Raw genomic sequence first — 26147 nt, 5'->3', positions numbered from 1 at the left:
CTTGAAGGTGGCAACACAGGTGGAGAAGGTGGTGAAGAAGGCATATGGTATGCTTGCCTTTATAGGACGGGGTATAGAGTATAAAAGCTGGAGTCTGATGTTGCGGCTGTATAGAACGCTGGTTAGGCCACATTTGGAGTACTGCGTCCAGTTTTGGTCGCCGCACTACCAGAAGGACGTGGAGGCTTTAGAGAGAGTGCAGAGAAGGTTTACCAGGATGTTGCCTGGTATGAGGAGAGATTGGGTAAACTGGGGTTGTTCTCCCTGGAAAGACGGAGAATGAGGGGAGACCTAATTAGAGGTGTACAAAGTTATGAAGGGTATAGATAGGGTGAACAGTGGGAAGCTTTTTCCCAGGTCGGAGGTGACGATCACAAGGGGTCACGGGCTCAAGGTGAGAGGGGCGAGGTATAACTCAGATCTCAGAGGGACATATTTTACACAGAGTGGTGGGGGCCTGGAATGCGCTGCCAAGTAGGGTGGTGGAGGCAGACACGCTGGCATCGTTTAAGACTTACCTGGATAGTCACATGAGCAGTCTGGGAATGGAGGGATACAAACGATTGGTCTAGTTGGACCAATGAGCGGCACAGGCTTGGAGGGCCAAAGAGCCTGTTTCCTGTGCTGTACAGTTCTTTGTTCTTTGAGGTCCTCCGCCTTCCTTGCCCCCGCCCCCTCCGCACCGGTTACCCATAGATCAGGAGCATGGGACTGAAGTGCAAACAAAGCATCAATAAAAGGTTTTTAAGGTAATTGAAAAGGGAGTGCAGTCTATAACACTGAACATGGACATGGTCCACGGACTCCGCAAATCTTTGAAAGAGTCCTGGCTAAAATATTACAAAGCATAACATGTGATTCTACAAGAGTAATTGAGATAATTAGCAGAATAGTTCAAAGTACATTGCACATCAGTAAGGAGTGATCCTGGACCTTCAGCAGGTTTGTAATAGCAATTCTTCATTCTATGTTTTGATCCTATATCGTTGACTTGAACTTGTATTGGACAAATGGTGGACAGGTACGCTAGTAGCAGAGCACTGTGCCAAAGCAAAATATACAATGTTAAAATGTGGTGTATGCATATTTGGCCAACTAGATTTATTTATTATGTCACAAGTAGGCTTACATTAACGCTGCAATGAAGTTACTCTGAAAATCCCCGTGTCGCCACACTCTGGGGCCTGTTCGGGTACATTGAGGGAGAATTTAGCCTGCCAATGCACCTAACCAGCACATCTTTCAGACTGTGGGAGGAAACTGGAGCACCCGGTGGAAATGCACGCAGACATGGGAAGAATGTGCAGACTCTGCACAGACAGTGACCCAAGCTGGGAATTGAACCCGGGACCCTGGTACTGTGAGACAGCAATGCTAACCACTGAACCACCATGCCATCCCATGTGGAATTTATCCAGGAGATCTCTGGTTCGATCATCGGTTGTGTTGATTTGGGTAGTCTCTTTGGATGGTAATAAGAGCACTGCATTAGTGATATTTGTGCTCTCGTCTAAGGAGAAATAAAATTGGTTTGGGTTCCTGGTTCTGGTTACTATTCAAAAATCAGCTTGAGAACATGCAACAAGGACTGGAATAAGCAAATCCTAGTTGGTGACTACCAAAGAGGCAATGAAATGGTGGAGGGAAACTTGGCTTCAACTTATTAAATTCTGCAACTTATTATAAAGCCTTTCTGCAGCTCCTCTTTGATATAGAACGAATCTTTTTCTATGGTTACAATTGTTTCACATGTAATAGTGAGTTTACTATCCATTTTTAAAAATGTTACACAAATGGTGGTGTCGCACTTATGTTGTTTTATTCAATTACAGCAAGCCCTCATACCAAAGGTAAGCTCCAAAGCTGAAAAAGTGCCTTTCTCTGGTATGGCAGGGGGTCGAAGAGGGCCTAGCCGAGCATCCTACTGCAGAACACCACTCAATGAATCTGGAACATTAGGGGGCTCCAGCTATTCCACCAGCTCACCCATTACAGGAGTGCGATCAAGGACCAGGTAAAGAGCTTCCTGAAGGAGGGAAAATAGTATGTTATTCCTGAAAACGTATCTAGTGAGTAGCAACTGACTCATCTAATTTCTTCTTTGCAGATTTTGATTCTGTGTCAGGAAGTGAAACGCTTACAAAATCTTATCTTTGACTTATAGAAGTAGAGTTTCAGTACAATTTCACTGTTTATAGAGCAAAATCTACTTTTATAAAAATTACTTCATCTCGTGACTCCTTGCTGATTTTATATCAGTGAGCAATGCAGAAGGTCCGATAACTCAATTTTTAATTATGTTCAAATGATTTTAAAGTACTCATCTGGTATTATTGAAATCTGCTGTTGGACATGTAAAGTAGAACAAATATACAGAAACGTTCTTCACTAACTTATTCATTGAAATAAACCTTGGATTTGGATGTTGAAAGTCGCTTTCCTATTCTGGCCCACCCTCCTTTGGTGATCCATTATTGCCCTTCTGAAGGCTGGTAAACTTCCCTGGGAGTACAGGCTTCTCTTTTTGTGCTGTGGTCCTGTAAACCTCTTTCGTCAGAAATCCCGAAAAAGGGAATCCCTTCTGCTGCACTTGATGAACTTGTGGTCATAGAATCATTCAGAATAGAAGGAGGTTATTGTGCCAATCTGCCCCTTTGAAAGAACTATCCAGTTAGTCCCACTTCATGTTCTTTCCTCACAATCCTGAGAATGTTTCTTTGTTTTCAGAATACATCCACTTCCCTTTCGAAGGTATATTTGAATTTGCTTTTATCATCATTTTGGACAATTAATTCCAGATCATCATCATGTATTGATTAAATTTTCTCTCATCTCCAGGTCTTTGAGCCAGCTATCTCACATGCCTATCAAAAAGCCAACTGTGTAGGCTGGAAATCTGAAATCAAGACAGAAAATGCTAGAAAAAAGTTCAGCAGGGTAGGCAGTATCTACAGAGAGAGAAACCAATTTAACGTTTCAGGTCTGAGACCTTTTATGAAAACTTTTATGGGAAAAGTTTGAGATGTTCGAGGGTTCAAGCAAGAGATGGGTGGGACAAGGACAGAAGGAAGGTCTATGATAGGGTGGAAAACAGGAGAACTTGAATGATAGGAGAGTTAGTCCCCAGGGCCGACGGAATTATAGAGTCATAGAGGTTTACAGCATGGCCCAACTTGTCCATGCCACCCTTTTTTTTAAAACCCCTGAGCCAATCCCAATTGCTCGCATTTGGTCCATATCCCTCTATACCCATCGTACCCATGTAACTCTCCAAATGCTTTTTAAAAGACAAAATTGTACCCGCCTCGACTACCTCTGGCAGCTTGTTCCAGACACTCACTACCCTGTGTGTGAAAAAACTGCCCCTCTGGACACTTTTGTATCTCTCCCCTCTCACCTTAAACCTTTGCCCTCTAGTTTTAGACTCCCCTATCTTTGGGAAAAGATATTGACTATCTAGCTGCTCTGTGCCCTTCATTATTTTATAGACCTCTATAAGATCACCTCTCAGCCTCCTACGCTCCAGAGAAAAAAGTCCCAGTCTATCCAGCCTCACCTTAAAACTCAATCCATCAGGTTCCGGTAGCATCCTAGTAAATCTTTTCTGCACTCTTTCTAGTTTAATAATATCCTTTCTATAATAGGGTGACCAGAATTGCACACAGTATTCCAAGTGTGGCCTTACCAATGTCTTGTACAACTTCAACAAGACATTCCAACTCCTGTATTCAATATTCTGACTGATGAAACCAAGCATGCCGAATGCCTTCTTCACCACGCTGTCCACCTTTGACTCCACTTTCAAGGAGCTATGACCATGTACCACTGGATCTCTTTGTTCTGTACTATCCCCAATGCCCTACTATTAACTGAGCAAGTCCTGCCCTGGTTCAATCTACCAAAATGCATCACCTCGCATTTGTCTAAATTAAACTCCATCTGCCATTCGTCAGCCCACTGGCCCAATTGATCAAGATCCCGTTGCAATTGGAGATAACTTTCTTCACTGTCCACTATGCCACCAATCTTGGTGTCATCTGCAAACTTACTAACCATGCCTCTACATTCTCATCCAAATCATTAATATAAATGACAAGTAACAGTGGACCCAGCACTGATCCCTGAGGCACACCGCTGGTCACAGGCCTCCAGTTTGAAAAACAACTCTCTACAACCATCCTCGGGCTTCCGGCAAGAAGCCAATTTTGTATTCATTTAGATACCTCACCCTGAATCAAGTGAGATTTAACCTATGCAACAACCTACCATGCGGTACCTTGTCAAAGGCCTTGCTAAAGTCCATGTAGACAACATCAACTGCACTGCCCTCATCTACTTTCTTGGTTACCCCTCCAAAAAACTCAATTAAATTTGTGAGACATGATTTTCCACTCACAAAGCCATGCTGACTGTCCCTAATCAGTCCTTGCGCCTCTCAATGCCTGTAGATCCTGTCTCTCAAAATACCTTCCAACAATTTACCCACCACAGATGTGAGGCTCACTGGCCTGTTATTCCCAGACTTTTCCCTGCAGTCCTTTTTAAACAAAGGCCCAACATTTGCCACTCTCCAATCTTCAGGCACCTCATCCGTGACTATCGATGATTCAAATATCTCGGCTAGGGGACCTGCAATTTCCTCCCTAGCCTTCTACAATGTCCTGGGACACACTTCATCAGGTCCCGGGGATTTATTTATCTTGATGCGCTTTTAGACTTCCAGCACCTCCTTCTCTAAAATATGTACACTCCTCAAGACATCATTATTTATTTCCCCAAGTTCCCTAACATTATTGCTTTTCTCAACAGTAAATACTGACGAGAAATATTCATTTAGGATCTCACCCGTCTCTTGTGGATCCCGGGATGCGTAGGTTAGAGGGATTAGCGGGTAAATATGTGGGGATATGGGGATAGGGCCTGGGTGGGATTGTGGTCGGTGCAGACTTGATTGGGCCGAATGGCCTCTTTCTGCACTGTAGGGTTTCTATGATTCTATGAGGAAGTAAGAGAGGAGCAGGAGTTGCATTTTTGATTAGGAAAAGCATCATGGCCGTACTGAGAGGACCTTGTTGATCCTTAAGAGGCCCTACTCTCTCCCTTGTTACTCTTTTGCCCTTTATGTATTTGTAGAAGCCCGTTGGATTCTCCTTTGCCTTATCTGCCAAAACAATCTCATGCATTCTTTTTGCCCTCCTGATTTCTCTCAACTCTACTCCTACACCCCTATACTCTTCAGGGGATTCACTTGATCCCAGCTGCATATGCATGTCATGTGCCTCTGTCTTCTTCTTGACCAGGGCCTCAATATCCCGAGTCATCCAGGGTTCCCTACTTCTGCCAGCCTTGCCCTTCACTCGAAGAGGAATATGTTTACCCTGAACCCTTCTTCTGAAAGCATGCCACTTACTAGCCTTCTCAGACTCCCCCAATTAACTTTTGAAAGTTCCTGCCTGATACCATCAAAATTAGCCTTGCCCCAATTTAGAATTTTCACTTTTGAGCCAGACCTATCATTCTGCATAGCTATCTTAAAACCAATAGAATTATGGTCACTGGTCCCAAAATGATCCCTCACTAACACTTCTGTCACCTGCCCTTCCTTATTTCCCAAGAGGAGGTCAAGTTTTGCCCCCTCTCAAGTCGGGCCACCCACATACTGAATGAGAAATTCCTCCTGAATACACTCAACAAATTTCTCTCCATCCAACCCTCTAATATTATGGCTGTCCCAGTCAATGTTGGGAAAGTTAAAATCTCCTACTATTACCACCATATTTTTCTTGGAGCTATCTGTAATCTCGTTACATATTTACTCCTCAATTTCCCACTGACTATTTGGGGGCCTATAGTACAACCCTATCAAAGTGATTTCCCCCTCCTTATTTCTCAGTTCTACCCATATAGACTCAGTGGCCAAACCCTCAGATATATCCCCTCTCAGTACGGCCATGATGCTTTTCCTAATCAAAAGTGCAACTCCTGCTCCTCTCTTACTTCCTCATAGAATCATAGAAACCCTACAGTGCAGAAAGAGGCCATTCGGCCCAATCAAGTCTGCACCGACCACAATCCCACCCAGGCCCTATCCCCATATCCCCACATATTTACCCGCTAATCCCTCTAACCTACGCATCCCGGGACACTAAGGGGCAATTTAGCATGGCCAATTAACCTAACCCGCACATCTTTGGACTGTGGGAGGAAACCGGAGCACCCGGAGGAAACCCACGCAGACACAGGAAGAATGTGCAAACTCCACACAGACAGTGACCCAAGCCGGGAATCGAACCCAGGTCCCTGGAGCTGTGAAGCAGCAGTGCTAACCACTGTGCTACCGTGCTGCCCCCAACCACTGTGCTACCGTGCCGCCTGGTCTATCTTTCCTATAGCATCTGTACCCTGGAACATTGAGCTGCCAGTCCTGTCCTTCCCTTAGCCATGTTTCAGTAATTGCTATAATATCCCAGTCCCATGTACCCATCCATGCCCTGAGTTCATCTGTCTTGCCTGTCAGGCCTCTTGCATTGAAATCTGGACTTCCCTTGCTCTCTGTCTTGCTTTTGCCTGATCTGTCTGGTACTAGGATTACTGACACTCCCTTTACTACTTAATGTGCTCTCTAACTTCTGTGCTGTCTTCAAACTTCTCTTGTCTCCCCACTGCTTTGGATCCCACCCCCCTGCCAAACTAGTTTAAACCCTCCCGAGTGGCTCTAACAAATCTCCCTGCCAGAATGTTAGTCCCCCTCCAGTTCAGATGTAATCCATCCCTCTTGAACAGGTCAGCCCTTCCCCAGAAAAGATCCCAATGATCCAAAAATCTAAATCCCTGCCCCCTGTACCAGCTCTCAAGCCAGGCATTCATCTGTCTAACCCTCCTTTCCATACTCTCGCTAGCACGTGGCAGCGGTCGTCCTGAAATTACTATCTTCGAGGTCCCGCGCTTCAGCCTTCTGCCTAACTCTCTATATTCACATTTCAGGATCTCATCCCTTTTCCTACCTATGTCCAATATGTACAACAACCTCTGGCTGCTCACCCTTCCCCTCAAGAATGTCCTGCAATCGCTCAGAGACGTCCTTGACCCTGGCACCAAGGAGGCAACACACCATCCTGAAGTGTCGATTGCGGTCACAGGAACGCCTATCTGTGCCTCTAACTTGCGAGTCCCCTATTACTACTGCTTGCTTGCTCTTTGCCAGCCCCTGTCCCACAGCAGAACCAGCTGTGGTGTCACAGGCCTGGCTGCTGCTGGTATCTCCCCCTGACAGGCTATCCTCCTCAACAGTATCCAAAACGATACACCTGTTTGAAAGGGGAATAGACACAGGAGACTCCTGCACTATCTGCCTGCCTCTCCTGGCAGTCACCCATCTACCTGTCTGAACCTGTGGTGTGACAACCTCCCTGCAACTAGTGTCTATCACACTCTCTGCCTCCTGTATGCTCCACAGTGCATCCACTTGCTGCTCCAACCAAACAACGCGGTCCGTGAGAAGCTGCAACTGGACACACTTCCTGCAGACGAAGTTGTCAGATTGCTCCTTAATTGCCCACATCTGGCAGCAGAAGCGTACCACTGTCCTAGCTGCCATGTTGCCCCTATGCAGGCAAAAGGATAAAAGAATCTCAACTCACCTCTCCCTTGCTTGTGGTCCTCCTACCGACTTTTCTTTTGGTTAAAGGAGGAGGTAGGGAGGGAAACACTGAAGTAGTGTTTGGGGTTTAACTGTCCCTTCACAACAGCTCCTCCACAAACCCACCTTCTGGTCGCAGTGACTGCACTTATGCAAATGTGACCTGCAACCGCCAATCACCTTCGCCGCTCTGCTGCCCTCAAAGAACAAAGAAAATTACAGCACAGGAACAGGCCCTTTGGCCCTCCAAGCCTGCACCGACCATGCTGCCCGACTTAACTAAAACCCCCTACGCTTCCAGGGACCATATCCATCTAATCCCATCTCATTCATGTACTTGTCAAGACGCCCCTTAAAAGTCACTACCGTATCCGCTTTCACTACCTCCCCCGGCAACGAGTTCCAGGCACCCACCACTCTGTGTAAAAAATCTACCTTGTACATCTCCTTTAAATCTTGCCCCTCGCACCTTAAACCTATGCCCCCTAGTAATTGACTCTTCCACCCTGGGAAAAAGCTTCTGACTATCCACTCTGTCCATGCCTCTCATAATATTGTAGACTTCTATCAGGTCTCCCCTCAACCTTCATCGCTCCAGTGAGAACAAACCACGTTTCTCCAACCTCTCCTCATAGCTAATGCACTCCATACCAGGCAACATCCTGGTAAATCTTTTCTGTACCCTCTCCAAAGCCTCCACATCCTTCTGGTAGTGTGGCGACCAGTATTGAACCCTATATTCCAAGCGCAGCCTAACTAAAGTTCTATAAAGCGGCAGCATGACTTGCCAATTTTTAAACTCAATACCCCCGCTGATGAAGGCAAGCATGCCATATGCCTGCTTGACTACCTGGTTTATTAAGGAGGTTGAATCTCTTGTGAAGAGGAAGAAGGAGACTTACGTTAAGATGAGACGTGAAGGCTCAGTTAGGGCACTTGAGAGTTACAAGTTAGCCAGGAAGGACCTAAAGAAAGAGTTAAGAAGAGCCAGGAGGGGACATGAGAAGTCTTTGGCAAGTAGGATCAAGAAAAACCCCAAAGCTTTCTATCGGTATGTCAGGAGTAAAAGAATGACTAGGGTAAGATTAGGGCCAGTCAAGGACGGTAGTGGAAAGTTGTGCGTGGAGTCTGAAGAGATAGGAGAGGCACTAAATGAATATTTTTCGTCGATATTCACACAGGAGAGGGACAGTGTTGTCAAGGGGAGTACTGAGATGCAGGCTGTTGGACTGGACGGGAGGAGGTGTTAGCAATTCTGGAAAGGGTAAAAATAGATAAGTCCCCTGGGCCAGATGGGATTTATCCGAGGCTAGAGAGGAGATTGCAGAGCCTTTGGCTTTGATCTTTGTGTCGTCATTGTCTACAGGAACAGTGCCAGAAGACTGGAGGATAGCAAATGTTGTCCCCTTGTTCAAGAAGGGGAGTAGGGACAACCCTGGTAATTATAGACCGGTGAGCCTTACTTCTGTGGTGGGCAAAGTATTGGAAAGGATTATAAGAGATAGGATTTATAATCACCTAGAAAGGAATAATTTGATTAGGGATAGTCAGCACGGTTTTGTGAAGGGTAGGTCGTGCCTCACAAACCTTATTGAGTTCTTTGAGAAGGTGACCAAAGAGGTGGATGAGGGTAAAGCGGTTGATGTGGTGTATATGGATTTCAGCAAAGCATTTGATAAGGTTCGCCATGGTAAGCTTTTGCAGAAAATACGGACACATGGGATTGAGGGTGATTTAGTGGTTTGGATCAGGAATTGGCTAGCTGTAAGAAAACAAAGGGTGGTGGTTGATGGGAAATATTCATCCTGGGGGAGTTCAGTTACTAGTGGTGTACCGCAAGGATCTGTTTTGGGGCGACTGCTGTTTGTCATTTTTATTAATGGCCTGGATGAGGGCGTGGAAGGATGGATTAGTAAATTTGCGGATGACACTAAAGTCGGTGGAGTTGTAGACAGTGCGGAGGGAAGTGGCAGGTTACAGAGAGACATAGATAAGCTGCAGAGCTGGGCTGAGAGGTGGCAAATGGAGTTTAATGCGGAAAAGTGTGAGGTGATTCACTTTGGAAGGAGTAACAGGAATACAGAGTACTGGGCTAATGGTAAGATACTTGGTAGTGTGGATGAACAGAGGGATCTGGGTGTCCATGTGCATAGATTCCTGAAAGTTGGCACTCAGGTTGATAGGGTTGTTAAGAAAGCGCACGGTGTGTTAGCTTTTATTGGTAGAGGGATTGAGTTTCGGAGCCAGGAGGTCATGCTGCAACTGTACAAAACTCTGGTGCGGCCGCACTTGGAGTATTGCGTAATGTTCTGGTCGCCGCATTATAGGAAAGATGTGGAAGTGTTGGAAAGGGTGCAGAGGAGACTTACCAGGATGTTGCCTGGTATGGTGGGAAAATCGTATGAGGAAAGGCTGAGGGACTTGAGGTTGTTTTCGTCAGAGAGAAGAAGGTTAAGAGGTGACTTAATAGAGGCATACAAGATGATCAGAGGATTAGATAGGGTGGATAGTGAGAGCCTTTTTCCTCGGATGGTGATGGCTAACACGAGGGGACATAGCTTTAAATTGAGAGGTGAGAGATATAGGACAGATGTTAGAGGTAGGTTCTTTACTCAGAGAGTAGTAAGGGCGTGGAATGCCCTGCCTGCAGCAGTAGTGGACTCGTCAACATTAAGAGCACTCAAATGGTTATTGGATAAACATATGGATGATATTGGAATAGTGTAGATTAGAGGGGCTTTAGATTGGTTTCACTGGTCGGCGCAACATCGAGGGCCGAAGGGCCTGTACTGCGCTGTAATGTTCTATGTTCTCCACTTGCATTGCCACTTTCAGTGACCTGTGTATCTGTACACCCAGATCCCTTTGCCTATCAATACTCCTAAGGGTTCTGCCATTTACTGTATATTTCCTATCTGTATTAGATCTTCCAAAATGCATTACCTCACATTTTTCCGGATTAAACTCCATCTGCCATCTCTCCGCCCAAGTCTCCAACTGATCTATATCCTGCTGTATCCTCTGATGGTCCTCATCGCTATCTGCAAATCCACCAACCTTTGTGTCGTCTGCAAACTTATTAATCAATCCAGTTACATTTTCCTCCAAATCATTTATATATATATATATTACAAACAGCAAAGCTCCCAGCACTGATCCCTGAGGAACACCACTTGTCACAGCCCTCCATTCAGAAACGCACCCTTCCACTGCTACCTCTGTCTTCTTTGACAGAGTAAGAAGTTTAACAACACCAGGTTAAAGTCCAACAGGTTTATTTGGTAGCAAAAGCCACACAAGCTTTCGGAGCTGCAAGCCCCTTCTTCAGGTGAGTGGGAATTCTGTTCACAAACAGAGCATATAAATGTGATGAACACCGCTCGACAATCACCAGGCAAGACTGTTCTCTCCCTGTGGGGGAGCACTTCAGCAGTCACGGGCATTCAGCCTTGGATCTTCAGGTAAGCGTTCTCCAAGGCGGCCTTCACGACACACAACAGCGCAGAGTCGCTGAGCAGAAACTGATAGCCAAGTTCCGCACACATGAGGACGGCCTAAACCGAGATGTTGGATTTATGTCACATTATCAGTAACCCCCACAGCTTTCCCCCTGATCTTGCAGAATCTTACTAGCTGTTCTGTCTGGAGACAATACACATCTCTTTAACCTGTGTTTAATGTTCCCTCCATTAAGACCTGGCTGGCTGTAGAGATTTGCATTCTAATTAGTATTCTGTAACTTGATTTCGGTGTCTCTGTGCACTGTTGGAGAATAGATTTTCACTCCATCTGACGAAGGGGCAGCGCTCTGAAAGCTTATGGTATTTGCTACCAAATAAACCTGTTGGACTTTAACCTGGTGTTGTGAGACTTCTTACTGTACCTCCCCTGTAGCCAGTGAGGATACAAAGATTTCTCTCAAGGCCCCAGCAATTTCCTCGCTTGCCTCTCTCAGTATTCTGCGGTATATCCCATCAGGCCCTGGAGACTTGTCGACCTTGATGTTTCTGAAGAACCTCAATACCTCCTCCTTTTTGATCTCAACATGACTCAAACTATGTACACATCCTTTCCCAGACTCATCATCCACCAAGTCCTTCTCTTTGGTGAATACTGACGTAAAGTACTCATTTAATACCTCGCCCATTTCCTCTGGCTCCACACATAGATTTCCTCCCTTGTCCTTGAATGGGCCAACCCTCTCCCTGGCTACCCTCTTGCTCTTTATATATGTGTAAAAAGCCTTGGGATTTTCCTTAATCCTGCTGGCCAATGCTTTTTCATGACCCCTTTTAGCTCTTCTTACTCCTTGCTTAAGTTTCTTTCTACTTTCCTTGTATCCCACACTTGCTTCGTGTGTTCCCAGCCTCCAAGCTTTGACAAATGCTTCCTTTTTCTCTTTGACTCGGCTCACAGTATCTCTCATTATCTAAGGTTCCCAAAACTTGTCATACTTATCCTTCATCCTTACAGGAATGTGTCGGTTCTGAATCCCTATCAACTTACACTTGAAAGCCTCCCACATGCCAGATGTTGATTTGCCCTCAAACATCTGCCCCCAATCTAGAACATAGAACATAGAAAAAAATACAGCACAAACAGGCCCTTTGGCCCACAAGTTGCGCCGGTCATGTCCAAAGAACAAAGAACAGTACAGCACAGGAAACAGGCCCTTCGGCCCTCCAAGCCTGTGCCGCTCCTTGGTCCAACTAGACCAATCGTTTGTATCCCTCCATTCCCAGGCTGCTCATGTGACTATCCAGGTAAGTCTTAAACGATGTCAGCGTGCCTGCCTCCACCACCCTACTTGGCAGCGCATTCCAGGCCCCCACCACCCTCTGTGTAAAAAACGTCCCTCTGATGTCTGAGTTATACTTCGCCCCTCTCAGCTTGAGCCCGTGACCCCTCGTGATCGTCACCTCCGACCTGGGAAAAAGCTTCCCACTGTTCACCCTATCTATACCCTTCATAATCTTGTATACCTCTATTAGATCTCCCCTCATTCTCCGTCTTTCCAAGGAGAACAACCCCAGTCTACCCAATCTCTCCTCATAGCTAAGACCCTCCATACCAGGCAACATCCTGGTAAACCTTCTCTGCACTCTCTCCAATGCCTCCACGTCCTTCTGGTAGTGCGGCGACCAGAACTGGACGCAGTACTCCAAATGCGGCCTAACCAGCGTTCTATACAGCTGCATCATCAGACTCCAGCTTTTATACTCTATACCCCGTCCTATAAAGGCAAGCATACCATATGCCTTCTTCACCACCTTCTCCACCTGTGTTGCCACCTTCAAGGATTTGTGGACTTGCACACCTAGGTCCCTCTGTGTTTCTATACTCCTGATGACTCTGCCATTTATTGCATAACTCCTCCCTACATTATTTCTTCCAAAATGCATCACTTCGCATTTATCCGGATTAAATTCCATCTGCCACCTCTCCGCCCAATTTTCCAGCCTATCTATATCCTGCTGTATTGCCCGACAATGCTCTTCGCTATCCGCAATTCCAGCCATCTTTGTGTCATCCGCAAACTTGCTGATTACACCAGTTACACCTTCTTCCAAATCATTTATATATATCACAAATAGCAGAGGTCCCAGTACAGAGCCCTGCGGGAACACCACTGGTCACAGACCTCCAGCCGGAAAAAGACCCTTCGGCTGTTACCCTCTGTCTCCTATGGCCAAGCCAGTTCTCCACCCATCGAGCCACTTCTCCTTGTATCCCATGAGCCTTAACCTTCTTAACCAACCTGCCATGTGGGACTTTGTCAAATGCCTTACTGAAATCCATATAGACGACATCCACGGCCCTTCCTTCATCAACCGTTTTTGTCACTTCCTCAAAAAACTCCACCAAATTTGTAAGGCACGACCTCCCTCTTACAAAACCATGCTGTCTGTCACTAATGAGATTGTTCCGTTCTAAATGCACATACATCCTGTCTCTAAGAATCCTCTCCAACAACTTCCCTACCACGGACGTCAAGCTCACCGGCCTATAATTTCCTGGGTTATCCCTGCTACCCTTCTTAAACAACGGGACCACATTCGCTATCCTCCAATCCTCAGGGACCTCACCCGTGTCCAAAGAAGCGACAAAGATTTCCGTCAGAGGCCCAGCAATTTCCTCTCTCGTCTCCCTGAGCAGTCGAGGATAGATGCCATCAGGCCCTGGGGCTTTGTCAGTTTTAATGTTCCCTAAAAAACCTAACACTTCCTCTCTCGTAATGGAGATTTTCTCTAACGGGTCAACACCTCCCTCCGAGACACTCCCGGTTAACACGCCCCTCTCCTTCGTGAATACCGATGCAAAGTATTCATTTAGGATCTCCCCTATTCCCTTGGGTTCTAAGCATAATTCCCCTCCTTTGTCCCTGAGAGGTCCGATTTTCTCCCTGACAACTCTTTTGTCAGGGAGAAAATCGCTGAGGGTTATAGGTAATCGATTGAGGGTTATAGGTAAGCCTATATATAGCCTAGGTAAGTCCCTACTTACCTAGGCTATATATAGGCTTACCTATAACCCTCAATCCTATTAAGTTCCATGTACTCATCCAGAAGTCTCTTAAAAGACCCTATAGAGTTTGCCTCCACCACCACTGACGGCAGCCGATTCTACTCACCCACCACCCTCTGAGTGAAAAACTTACCCCTGACATCTCCTCTGTACCTACTCCCCAGCACCTTAAACCTGTGTCCTCTCATAGCAGCCATTTCAGCCCTGGGAAAAAGCCTCTGAGAATCCACCCGATCTATACCTCTCAACATCTTGTACACCTCTATCAGGTCACCTCTCATCCTTCGTCTCTCCAAGGAGAAAAGACCGAGCTCCCTCAACCTATCCTCATAAGGCATGCCAACCAATCCAGGCAACATCCTTGTAAATCTTCTCTGCACCCTTTCAATAATTTCCACATCCTTCCTGTAATGAGGCGACATCTACACTCTTCAGTTCCTGCCTAATATTGTTGTAATTAGCCTTCCCCCAATTTAGCACCTTAACTTGAGGACTACACTTATCTTTATCCATCAGTACCTTAAAGCTTACTGAATTGTGGTCACTGTTCCCGAACTGCTCCCCTGCTGAAACATCGACCACCTGGCCGGGCCCATTCCCCAATACCAGGTACAGTACGGCACCTTCCCTAGTTGGACTATCTACATACTGTTTCAGGAAGCCCTCCTGGATGTTCCTTACAAACTCTGCCCCATCCACGCCCCTAGCACTAAGTGAGTCCCAGTCAATAGAGGGGAAATTAAAATCTCCCACCACAACAACCCTGTTACTTTTACACCTTGCCAAAATCTGCCTACATATCTGTTCCTTAATCTCCCGCTGGTAGTTGGGTGGCCTATAGTAAACCCCCAACATTGTGACTACACCTTTCCTATTCCTGAGCTCTACCCATATTGCCTCACTGTATGAGCCCTCAGAGGTGTCCTCCCGCAATACAGCTGTGATATTCTCCTTAACCAGTAGTGCAACTCCCCCACCCCTTTTACATCCCACTCTATCACACCTGAAACATCTATATCCTGGAATGTTAAGCTGCCAATCCTGTCCTTCCCTTAACCAAGTCTCTGTAATGGCAACTACATCGTTCCTAGTACTAATCCAAGCTCTAAATTCATCTGCCTTACCTGTTACACTTCTCGCATTGAAACAAATGCACTTCAGTCCACCAGACCCTCTCTGATTTGCAATTCCACCCTGCCTGCTTTTCCTCTGAGTCTTACTGGCCCTACTCTCTCGTTCCCCTTCAGCTAATTCACCTTTGCTTTGGGTCCCACCCCTCTGCCAAACTGGTTTAAATCTTCCCGTGTGACACCAGCAAACCTCCCGGCCAGAATATTTGTGCCCATCCAGTTTAGATGCAACCCGTCCTTCTTGTACAGGCCCCATCTGCCCCGGAAGAGATCCCAATGGTCCAGATTTCTGAAACCCTCCCTCCTACACTAGCTGTTTAGCCATGTGTTGAGCTGCACTATCTGCCTATTCCTAGCCTCACTAGCACGTGGCACAGGAAGTAATCCTGAGATTACAACCCTAGAAGTCCTGCTTTTTAACTTTCTACCTAACTCCCTAAACTGCTGCTGCAGGACCTCATCACTCTTCCTGCCTATGTCGTTAGTACCAATATGTACCACGACCTCTGGCTGTTCACCCTCTCCCTTCAGAATGCTTACTGTCCGTTCAGAGATATCCTGGACCCTGGCACCAGGGAGGCAACATACCATCTTGGAGTCTCTATCACGTCCACAGAAACGCCTATCTGTACCCCTAACTATAGAGTCCCCTATAACTGTTGCTCTAGTCCTCTTTATCCCTCCCTGCTTAACAACAGAGCCAGCCATGGTACCAGTGCTTTGGCTGCTGCTGCTGGTATCCCCTGATAGCCCATCTCCCCCAACAGTATCCAAAATTGTATACTTGTTAGAGAGAGGAATAACCACAGGGGATTCCTGCACTGACTGCCTGCCCCTTCTAGCGGTCACCCATCTATCTGCCTGCGCCTTCGGTGTGACCACATCTCTAAAGCCCCTATCTATGACACTTTCCACCTCCTTCATGCTCCTAAGTGCATCCAGCTGCTACTCCAATCTATCCATGCGTTCTGTAAGGAGCTGCAATTGGGTGCACTTCCTGCAGGCATAGTCGTCCGAGACGCTGGAAGCGTCACGGATCTCCCACATCTCACAAGTGCAACACTTAACCCCACTGACCGACATTTCGAGCACCAATTAAATTATTTGAAAAAAATTTATAAAACTCTTACCTTCACTTTTACCTTCTCACAGTGGCCTTTGTTTTTGGTTAGAGGGGGAGGGAGGGAAACACTAATGTAGCATTTCAGGTTTACCGCTCCTTGACACCAGATCTTCTGCTTCCCACTTCTTGGTAAATGATGCTGGTCCGACTTCTCCCAGAATGCACCAGTGAAGTCCCTCAGCCACTTCTACCAGATCAGGACACTCACCTTGACACTTGCCTTCACTTGAAGTGGGAAGGTGTCTCCCAGAAACCCACCTTCTGGTCGCAGTGACTGCGCTTGTGCAAATGTGACCTGCAACCGCCAATCACCTTCACTGCTCTGCTGCCCTCACCTGGACACTTGCTTTCACTTGAAGTAGGAATTGGTGATGTGGCAAGAAAAGTAACAAAGAAAAAAGCTGTAACCAGAGCTACTGACAAAAAAAAACAAGAAAGAAAAGGAAACAAAATGGTGGACAGAATTTATAGTCTGAAATTGTTGAACTCAGTGTTGAGCCTGGAAGGCTGTGTCCAATTGAAAGATGAGACATGAGGCAGTGATGAGACATGAGGCCAGATGTGGGCGATCAGGGAGCTTTCGAGTGTCCCTGACGACTATGTCTGTGGAAAGTGTGACTAGCTACAGCTCTTCACAGACCGTGTGGTTTGGTTGGAGCAGCAGCTGGACACACTGCGGAGCATACAGGGGGCAGAGAGTGTGGTAGACATTAGCTTCAGGGAGTTGGTCACACCACAGGTCCAGACAGGTAGATGGGTGACCGCCAGGTGAGGCAGGCGGATAAGGCAGGAGTCTCCTGTGGCTATTCCCCTTTCAAACAGGGATACTGTTCGGATCCTGTTGGGGGGTGATAGCTTCTCAGGGGAAAATACCAGCAGCAACCAGGTCTGTGGCACCACAACTGATTCTGCTGTAGAGCAGGGTCGGGCTAAGTCCAAGCAAGTGATAGTACTTGGAGACTCGATAGTCAGGGGCACTGACAGGCGTTTCTGTGTCCACAAACGAATCTCTAGGATGGTGTGTTGCATTCCTGATGCCAGGGTCCTGGATGTCTCTGGGGTACAGGGCATCCTGAAATGGGTCGGTAAACAGATAGATGTCATTGTCCACATTGGCACTAATGACATAGTAAGAAGTTTAACAACACCAGGTTAAAGTCCAACAGGTTTATTTGGTAGCAAAAGCCACACAAGCTTTCGAGGCTCTGAGCCCCTTCTTCAGGTGAGTGGGAATTCTGTTCACAAACAGAACTTATAAGACACAGACTCAATTTACATGAATAATGGTTGGAATGCGAATACTTACAACTAATCCAGTCTTTAAGAAACAAAACAATGGGAGTGGAGAGAGCATCAAGACAGGCTAAAAAGATGTGTATTGTCTCCAGACAAGACAGCCAGTGAAACTCTGCAGGTCCACGCAACTGTGGGAGTTACAAATAGTGTGACATAAATTCTGATTCTAGGATCGCATGATAAAGACTCAGGAGGAAAAAAGCAGAAATATTTATGTGAAATAGTGTGACATAAACCCAATATCCCGGTTGAGGCCGTCCTTGTGTGTGCGGAACCTGGCTATCAGTTTCTGCTCAGCGACTCTGCGCTGTCGTGTGTCGCGAAGGCCGCCTTGGAGAACGCTTACCCGAATATCAGAGGCCGAATGCCCGTGACCGCTGAAGTGCTCCCCAACAGGAAGAGAACAGTCTTGCCTGGTGATTGTCGAGCGGTGTTCATTCATCCGTTGTCGCAGCGTCTGCATAGTTTCCCCAATGTACCATGCCTCGGGACATCCTTTCTTGCAGCGTATCAGGTAGACAACGTTGGCCGAGTTGCAAGAGTATGTACCGTGTACCTGGTGGATGGTGTTCTCACGTGAGATGATGGCATCTGTGTCGATGATCCGGCACGTCTTGCAGAGGTTGCTGTGGCAGGGTTGTGTGGTGTCTTGGTCACTGTTCTCCTGAAGGCTGGGTAGTTTGCTGCGGACAATGGTCTGTTTGAGGTTGTGCGGTTGTTTGAAGGCAAGAAGTGGGGGTGTGGGGATGGCCTTGGCGAGATGTTCGTCTTCATCAATGACATGTTGAAGGCTCCGGAGGATGCTCCACTTCTCCAGCAGTTTCCAGATGCAATTTTACATCTCATCCGCTTCATCCTGGACCACAATATCTTCACCTTCAACAACCAGTTCTTCATCCAGACACACGGAACAGCCATGGGGACCAAATTTGCACCTCAATATGCCAACATCTTCATGCACAGGTTCGAACAAGACTTCTTCACCGCACGGGACCTTCAACCGGTGCTATACACTAGATACATCGATGACATTTTCTTCCTTTGGACTCATGGTGAACAATCACTGAAACAACTCTATGATGACATCAACAAGTTCCATCCCACCATCAGGCTCACCATAGACTACTCTCCGGAATCGGTTGCATTCTTGGACACGCGCATCTCCATTAAGGACGGTCACCTCAGCACCTCACTGTACCGCAAGCCCACGGATAACCTCACGATGCTCCACTTCTCCAGCTTCCACCCTAAACACGTTAAAGAAGCCATCCCCTACGGACAAGCCCTCCGTATACACAGGATCTGCTCGGATGAGGAGGATCGCAACAGACACCTCCAGACGCTGAAAGATGCCCTCATAAGAACAGGATATGGCGCTAGACTCATTGATCAACAGTTCCAACGCGCCACAGCGAAAAACCGCACCGACCTCCTCAGAAGACAAACACGGGACACAGTGGACAGAGTACCCTTCGTTGTCCAGTACTTCCCCGGAGCGGAGAAGCTACGGCATCTCCTCCGGAGCCTTCAACATGTCATTGATGAAGACGAACATCTCGCCAAGGCCATCCCCACACCCCCACTTCTTGCCTTCAAACAACCGCACAACCTCAAACAGACCATTGTCCGCAGCAAACTACCCAGCCTTCAGGAGAACAGTGACCAAGACACCACACAACCCTGCCACAGCAACCTCTGCAAGACGTGCCGGATCATCGACACAGATGCCATCATCTCACGTGAGAACACCATCCACCAGGTACACGGTACATACTCTTGCAACTCGGCCAACGTTGTCTACCTGATACGCTGCAAGAAAGGATGTCCCGAGGCATGGTACATTGGGGAAACTATGCAGACGCTGCGACAACGGATGAATGAACACCGCTCGACAATCACCAGGCAAGACTGTTCTCTTCCTGTTGGGGAGCACTTCAGCGGTCACGGGCATTCGGCCTCTGATATTCGGGTAAGCGTTCTCCAAGGCGGCCTTCGCGACACACGACAGCGCAGAGTCGCTGAGCAGAAACTGATAGCCAGGTTCCGCACACACAAGGACGGCCTCAACCGGGATATTGGGTTTATGTCACACTATTTCACATAAATATTTCTGCTTTTTTCCTCCTGAGTCTTTATCATGCGATCCTAGAATCAGAATTTATGTCACACTATTTGTAACTCCCACAGTTGCGTGGACCTGCAGAGTTTCACTGGCTGTCTTGTCTGGAGACAATACACATCTTTTTAGCCTGTCTTGATGCTCTCTCCACTCCCATTGTTTTGTTTCTTAAAGACTGGATTAGTTGTAAGTATTCGCATTCCAACCATTATTCATGTAAATTGAGTCTGTGTCTTATAAGTTCTGTTTGTGAACAGAATTCCCACTCACCTGAAGAAGGGGCTCAGAGCCTCGAAAGCTTGTGTGGCTTTTGCTACCAAATAAACCTGTTGGACTTTAACCTGGTGTTGTTAAACTTCTTACTGTGTTTACCCCAGTCCAACGCCGGCATCTCCACACTAATGACATAGGCAGGAAGAGGAAAGAGGTCCTGCGAAGACAATTCAGGGAGCTAGGTAGGGAGCTAAAAAGCTTCTAGGGTAATAATCTCAGGATTACTATCTCCATCTCCCCGTGCAACGTGCTAGTGAGGCTTGGAACAGAGAGATGGTACAGTTAAACACATGGCTAAAGAGCTGTTGTAGGAGGGAGGGTTTAGATATACGGATCACTGGGATGTCTCCTGGGGAAGGTGGGACTTCTATAAGAAGGACGGGTTGCACCTGAACTGGAGAGGTACCAATATCCTGGGCAGATAGTTTGCTAATGCTGTTCGAGAGGGTTTAAACTCGTGTGTTGAGGGGTGGGAACTGGAACAGCAGGCCAGAAGGTGTAGGGACAAGAAAAAAAAGTGAGACTGAGATAAACATAGTGCAGAGTAAGAGCAGGCAGAGGGAAGCCATGGGGCTCGGTGGAACTGGAGGCCTGGATTGTGTTTGTTTCAATGCACAAAGTATAACAGGAAAACGGATGAACTGAGAGCTTGGATTACTGCATGGAATTATGATGTTATTGCAACTACAGAGACATTATTAAAGGAGGGATGTGACTGGCAGCTTAACATTCCAGGATATCATTGTTTTAGATGGGACAGAAAGGGAAACAAAAGGGTTGGGGGAGTTGCATTGCTGACTAGGGAGCACAACACAGCTGTGTTGAGGGAGGAATCATTGGATGGATGTTGTAGTGAGGCATTATGGGTGGAGCTCAGGAATTTAGCCCACAGGAGACAGAGGAGCAGTTGTGTAGTCAGTAACTGAAAAGGTGTGAAAAAAACATAGAAATTAGAAACAGGAGTAGGCCATTCAGCATTCCAAGCCTGCTCCGCCATTCATTTTGATCATGGCTGATCATTGAATTCAATATCCTGATCCCCCTTTCCCCCCATATCCCTTGATCCCTTTAGCCCCAAGAGCCATATCTAATTTATTCTTGAAATCAGACAATGTTTTGGCCTTAACTAAATTCTGTGGTAATGCATTCCTCAGATTCACCACTCTCTGGGTGAAGAAATTTCTCCTCACCTCAGTTCTGAATGGTTTACCCCTGATCTTCAAACTAAGACCCCTAGTTCTGGACTCCCCCACTCTTGGGAACATTCTTTCTGAATCTACCCTGTCTAATCCTGTTAGAATTTTATAAGTTTCTATGAGATCCTCTCTCACTCTTCTGAACTCCAGTGAATATAATCCTAATCGACTTAGTCTCTCCCCATATGACAGACCTGCCATCCCAGGAATCAGCCTGGTAAACCTTCGCTGTACTCCCTCTATAGCAAGGACATCCTGCCTCAGATCAGGACACCAAAACTGCACAGAGTACTCCAGATGTGGCTTCACCAATGCCCTATGCAATTGCAGCAAAACATCCCTCTCCCTATCTTCAAATCCTCTCGCTATGAAGGCCAACATACTATTTGCCACCTTTACTGCCTGCTGTACCTGCGCGCTTATTTTCAGCGACTGATGCACGAGGATACCAAGGTCTTGCTGACTATCCACCTCTCTCAATTTATACCCATTCAAGTTATAGTCTTGAATTATCTTCCTATTATTGCTACCAAAGTGGATAACCTCACATTTATCCACATTATACTGCATCTGCCATGCACATGTCCACACACTCAGCCTATCCAAATCATGCTGAATCATCTCTGCATCCTCCTCACAGCTCACCCTCCTACCCAACTTTGTATAATCTGCAAATTTAGAGATAATATATTCCAAATCATCAATATATAATGTGAACAGTTGGGGTCCCAGCACAGATCCATGTGGAACCCCACTAGTCACTGACTACCAATCAGAAAAATACCTATTTATGCCAACTCTTTGCTTCCTATCTACTAACCAGTTTTCTATCCATCTCAAGACATTACCTGCAATCCCATGTGCTTTAACTTTAAATAGTAGTCTGTTCTGTGAGACCTTGTCGAAAGCCTTCAGAAAGTCTAAGTAAACCACATCCATTGGTTCTCCTTGGCCAATGCTACGAGTTACATCTTCAAAGAATTCCAATAGATTCGTCAAGTATGATTTCCCTTTTGTAAATCCATGCTGACTTTGTCTGATTATACCACTGCCTTCCAGATGCCGAGTTATGAAATCCTTGATAATAGACTCTAGCAACTTCCCCAGTACCGATGTTATATGGTCTATAGTTCCGTCCTTTTTTGAATAGTGGGCTTACATTAGCTACCCTCCAATCTGTAGGAAGTATTTCAGAGTCTAAAGAATTTTGGAAAATAACCACCAATGGATCTACTATTTCCAGGGCCACTTCCTTAAATACTCTGGGATGAAGATTATCAGGACCTGGAGATTTATCCACCTTGAATCCCATCAATTTCTCCAAAACCATTTCTCTACTAAAGCAGGGTAGTTGTGGGTGACTTAACTTCCCCTTATTGACAGGAACTCCCTTACAACCAGGGGCTAGGGTGGAGAGCAATTTGTTAAGTGTCCAGGAGGGCTTTTTGACACAGTATGTTGATAATCCAACCAGGGAGGGGGCCATACTAGGCTTGGTATAGGGGAACAAGCCAAGCCAGGTGATCGATGTTTCAGTGGGGGAGCATCTTGGCCTTAGCGACCATAATTCCATAAGATTTCAGGTACTCGTGGATAAGTACAAGAGTGGCCCTCAGATGAGGGTGCTCAATTGGGTGAGGGCCAATTACATCCAAATTAGATAGGAATTGGGGAATGTGGATTGGGAGCTGCTATTTGAGGGCAAATCCACGTCTGGCACGTGGGGACCTTTTAAAGGCCAGTTGATTAAAGTGCACAACATGCATGTCCCCGTAAAAATGAAGGATAGAAATAGCAGGATTCAGGTACCATGGATGACGAGGAAAATTGTAAGCTTCGTCAAAAGAAAAAAGGAAGCATATGATAGGTCTAGGCATCTAAAAATTGACAAAACCCTTGAGTATAGTGAAAGTAGGAAGGAACTTAAACCTGGAAGGCTATAAAGGGGCTATGAAATGTCTTTAGCAAACAGGGTCAAGGAGAATCCCAAGGCTTTTAGCATACATTAGGAGCAAGAGGGTAACAATAGAAAGAGTAGGTCCACTCAAGGACAATGGAGGGAAGTTATGCGTGGAGCCACAGGAAGTGGGTGAAATCCTTAATGAGTACTTTGTACCGGTATTCACCAAGGAGAAGGACAGGACAGATGTTGAGGTCAGGGATAGGTGTTTGAATGCTCTAAGGAATGTCAGTATATCGAAGGAGGAAGTGTTCAGCATCCTAAATTGGATTAAGGTAGACAAATCCCCGGGGCTGGTTGGGATCTATCCCAGGTTACTGCGGGAGGCTAGGGAAGAAATAGCTGGGGCCTTAACAGATATCTTCACATCCTCTTTGACCACAGGCAAAGTTCCAGACGACTGGAAAATAGCCAATGTTGTTCCCTTGTTTAAGAAAGGAAGCAGGGATAATCCAGGAAATTATAGGCCGGCAAACCTGACGTCAAGAGTGGGAAAGCTTTTGGAGAAGCTACTGAGGGACAGGATAAACGCACATGTGGGAGAAAATGAACTAGTTAGTGACAGGCAGTATGGTTTTGTACGGGGAAAGTCATATCTCACCAACTTGATTGAGTTTTTTTGAAGAGGTGACAAAGATAATTGATGAGGGAAGGGCTGTGGATGTAGTTTATAAGAACTTTAGTAAGGCGTTTCACAAGGTCCCACATGGCAGACTAAAATCACATGGGATTCGGGGCGGGCTGGCTAGATGGATACAGAACTGACTTGGTTATAAAAGACAGAGAGTAGCGGTGGAAGGGTGTTTTTCCGAATGGAGATCTGTAGCTAGTGGTGTTCCACAGGGATCAGTGCTGGGACCTCTGTTGTTTGTAGTATATATAAATGATCTGGAGGAAAATGTGGGTGGTCTGATTCATAAGTTTGCGGATGACACAAAGATTGGTGGAGTTGTTGATTAGTTTCCTAAAAGTGGCAACACAGGTGGCCAAGGTGATTAAGAAAGCATGTGGCATGCTTGCCTTCATCAGCCGGGACACTGAGTACAAGAGTTGGAAAAATCATGTTGCAGCTACATAAAATCTTGGTTAGGTCGCATTTGCAGTATTGCATACAGTTCTGGTCGCCACATTACCATAAGGACGTGGAAGCTTTGGAGAGAGTGCAAAGAAGGTTCACCAGGATGTTGCCTGGTGTTGACTATGAGGAGAGGTTGAATAAACTAGAATTGTTTTCCCTGGAAAGATGGAGGCTGAGGGGAGACCTAATACAGGTTTACAAAATTCTGAGAGGATACTCAGAGGCTTTTTCCCAGGGTGGAAGTGTCAATTACAAGGGCGCACAGGTTCAAGGTGAGAAGGGGAAAGTTTAAGGATGATGTGCAGGGGAAGTTTCACGCAGAGAGTGGTGGGTGCCTGGAACGCGCTGCTAGAGGAGGTGGTGGAAGCAGGCACATTAGCAACATTTAGGAGACATCTGGATGGGTCCATGAATAGGGAGGGAATAGAGGGATATGGACCGAGTAAGGGCAGAAGGTTTTTTCTTTAGTTAGGTCATCATGATTGACACAGGCTCGGAGGGCCAAAGGGCCTGTTCCTGTGCTGTACCTTTCTTTGTTCTTTGAAGCTCTTTTTTCTTTTGAAATGCTGTTTCTGAAATGTAGGTTGAACCTTATTGGAACAGTACAGCAGACCAAAGACAGAGATGTCAGCATGAAAGTAAGATCAAGAATAAAAATGACAGGCCACTGGAAGCTTGGGATAACGTGGATAAAACCAAGGTGCTCCAAAAAGCAGTCACCCAATCTGCATTTGGTCTCCCAATCAGAGCTCAGTCAGTGGGAAATTTAGGAGCAAAAATGTAAGGAGATTAAAGATAGTTCCAAGAAAAATAAGGTGGTCATAATAGGGGATTGTAACTTTTCCAACATTGACTGGGACAGCCATAGTAGTAGAGGCTTGGATGGAGAGAAATTTGTTGAGTGTATTCAGGAGGAATTTCTCATTCAGTATGTGGATGGCCTGACTAGAGAGGGGGCAAAACTTGACCTCCTGTTGGGAAATAAGGAAGGGCAGGTGACAGAAGTGTTAGTGAGAGATCATTTTGGGACCAGTGACCATAATTCCAATAGTTTAAGATGGCTATAGAGAATGATAGGTCTGGCCCAAAAGTTAAAATTCTAAATTCGGGCAAGGCCAATTTTGATGGTATCAGACAGGAACTTTCAAAAGTTAATAGGGAGAGTCTGTTGGCAAGCAAAGGGACGTCTGGTAAGTGGGAGGCTTCCAAGAATGTATTTACCAAGGTTCAAGGTAAGCACATTCCTCTTAGAGTGAAGGGCAAGGCTGGTAAAAGTAGGGAACTCTGAATAACTCAGGATATTGATGCATTGGTCAAGAAGAAGAAGGAGGCACATGACATGCATAGGCAGCTGGGATCAAATGGATCCCTTGAAGAGTATAGAGAGTGTAGGAGTAGAGTTAAGAGAGAAATCAGGAGGGCAGAAAGGAGATATGAGATTGTTTTGGCAGATAAGGCAAAGGAGAATCCAAAGAGATTCTACAAATACATAAGGGGCAAAAGAGTAACTAGGGAGAGAGTAGGGCCTCTTAAGGATCAACATAGAACATTACAGCACAAAAACAGGCCTTTTATCCCTTCTTGCCTGTGCCGAACCATTTTTGTGCCTAGTCCCACTGACCTGCACCTGGACTATATCCCTCCACACCCCTCTCATCCATGTGCCTGTCCAAGTTTTTCTTAAATGTTAAAAGTGAGCCCGCATTCACCACCTCATCTGGCAGCTCATTCCAAACTTCCACCACTCTGTGTGTGAAGAAGCACCCCCTAATATTCCCTTTAAACTTTTCCCCCCTCACCCTTAACCC

General features: G+C 46.2%; 1 protein-coding gene across 6 annotated transcripts in view; it reads left to right on the top strand.

Annotated features, from left to right (window-relative positions):
* The window catches only part of tmem39b (transmembrane protein 39B), a 173684-nt gene that overhangs the window by 51972 nt on the left and 95565 nt on the right, over nucleotides 1–26147 (top strand). For all 6 annotated transcript variants that reach the window (XR_013500466.1, XR_013500465.1, XM_078238369.1 and 3 more), the window contains one exon: nucleotides 1833–2014. Coding sequence is in view for 4 of the 6 variants with exons in the window: in XM_078238366.1 (XP_078094492.1) it covers nucleotides 1833–2014 (182 nt within the window). In the remaining 2 variants the exon portion in view is untranslated. The remainder of the gene's footprint in view (nucleotides 1–1832; nucleotides 2015–26147) is intronic.

Source organism: Mustelus asterias, chromosome 21, assembly GCF_964213995.1.
Source record: "Mustelus asterias chromosome 21, sMusAst1.hap1.1, whole genome shotgun sequence".
NCBI lineage: Eukaryota > Metazoa > Chordata > Chondrichthyes > Carcharhiniformes > Triakidae > Mustelus > Mustelus asterias.
The sequence above is the reverse complement of the archived record's forward strand: the minus strand, read 5'-3'. Positions and strand labels throughout refer to the sequence as shown.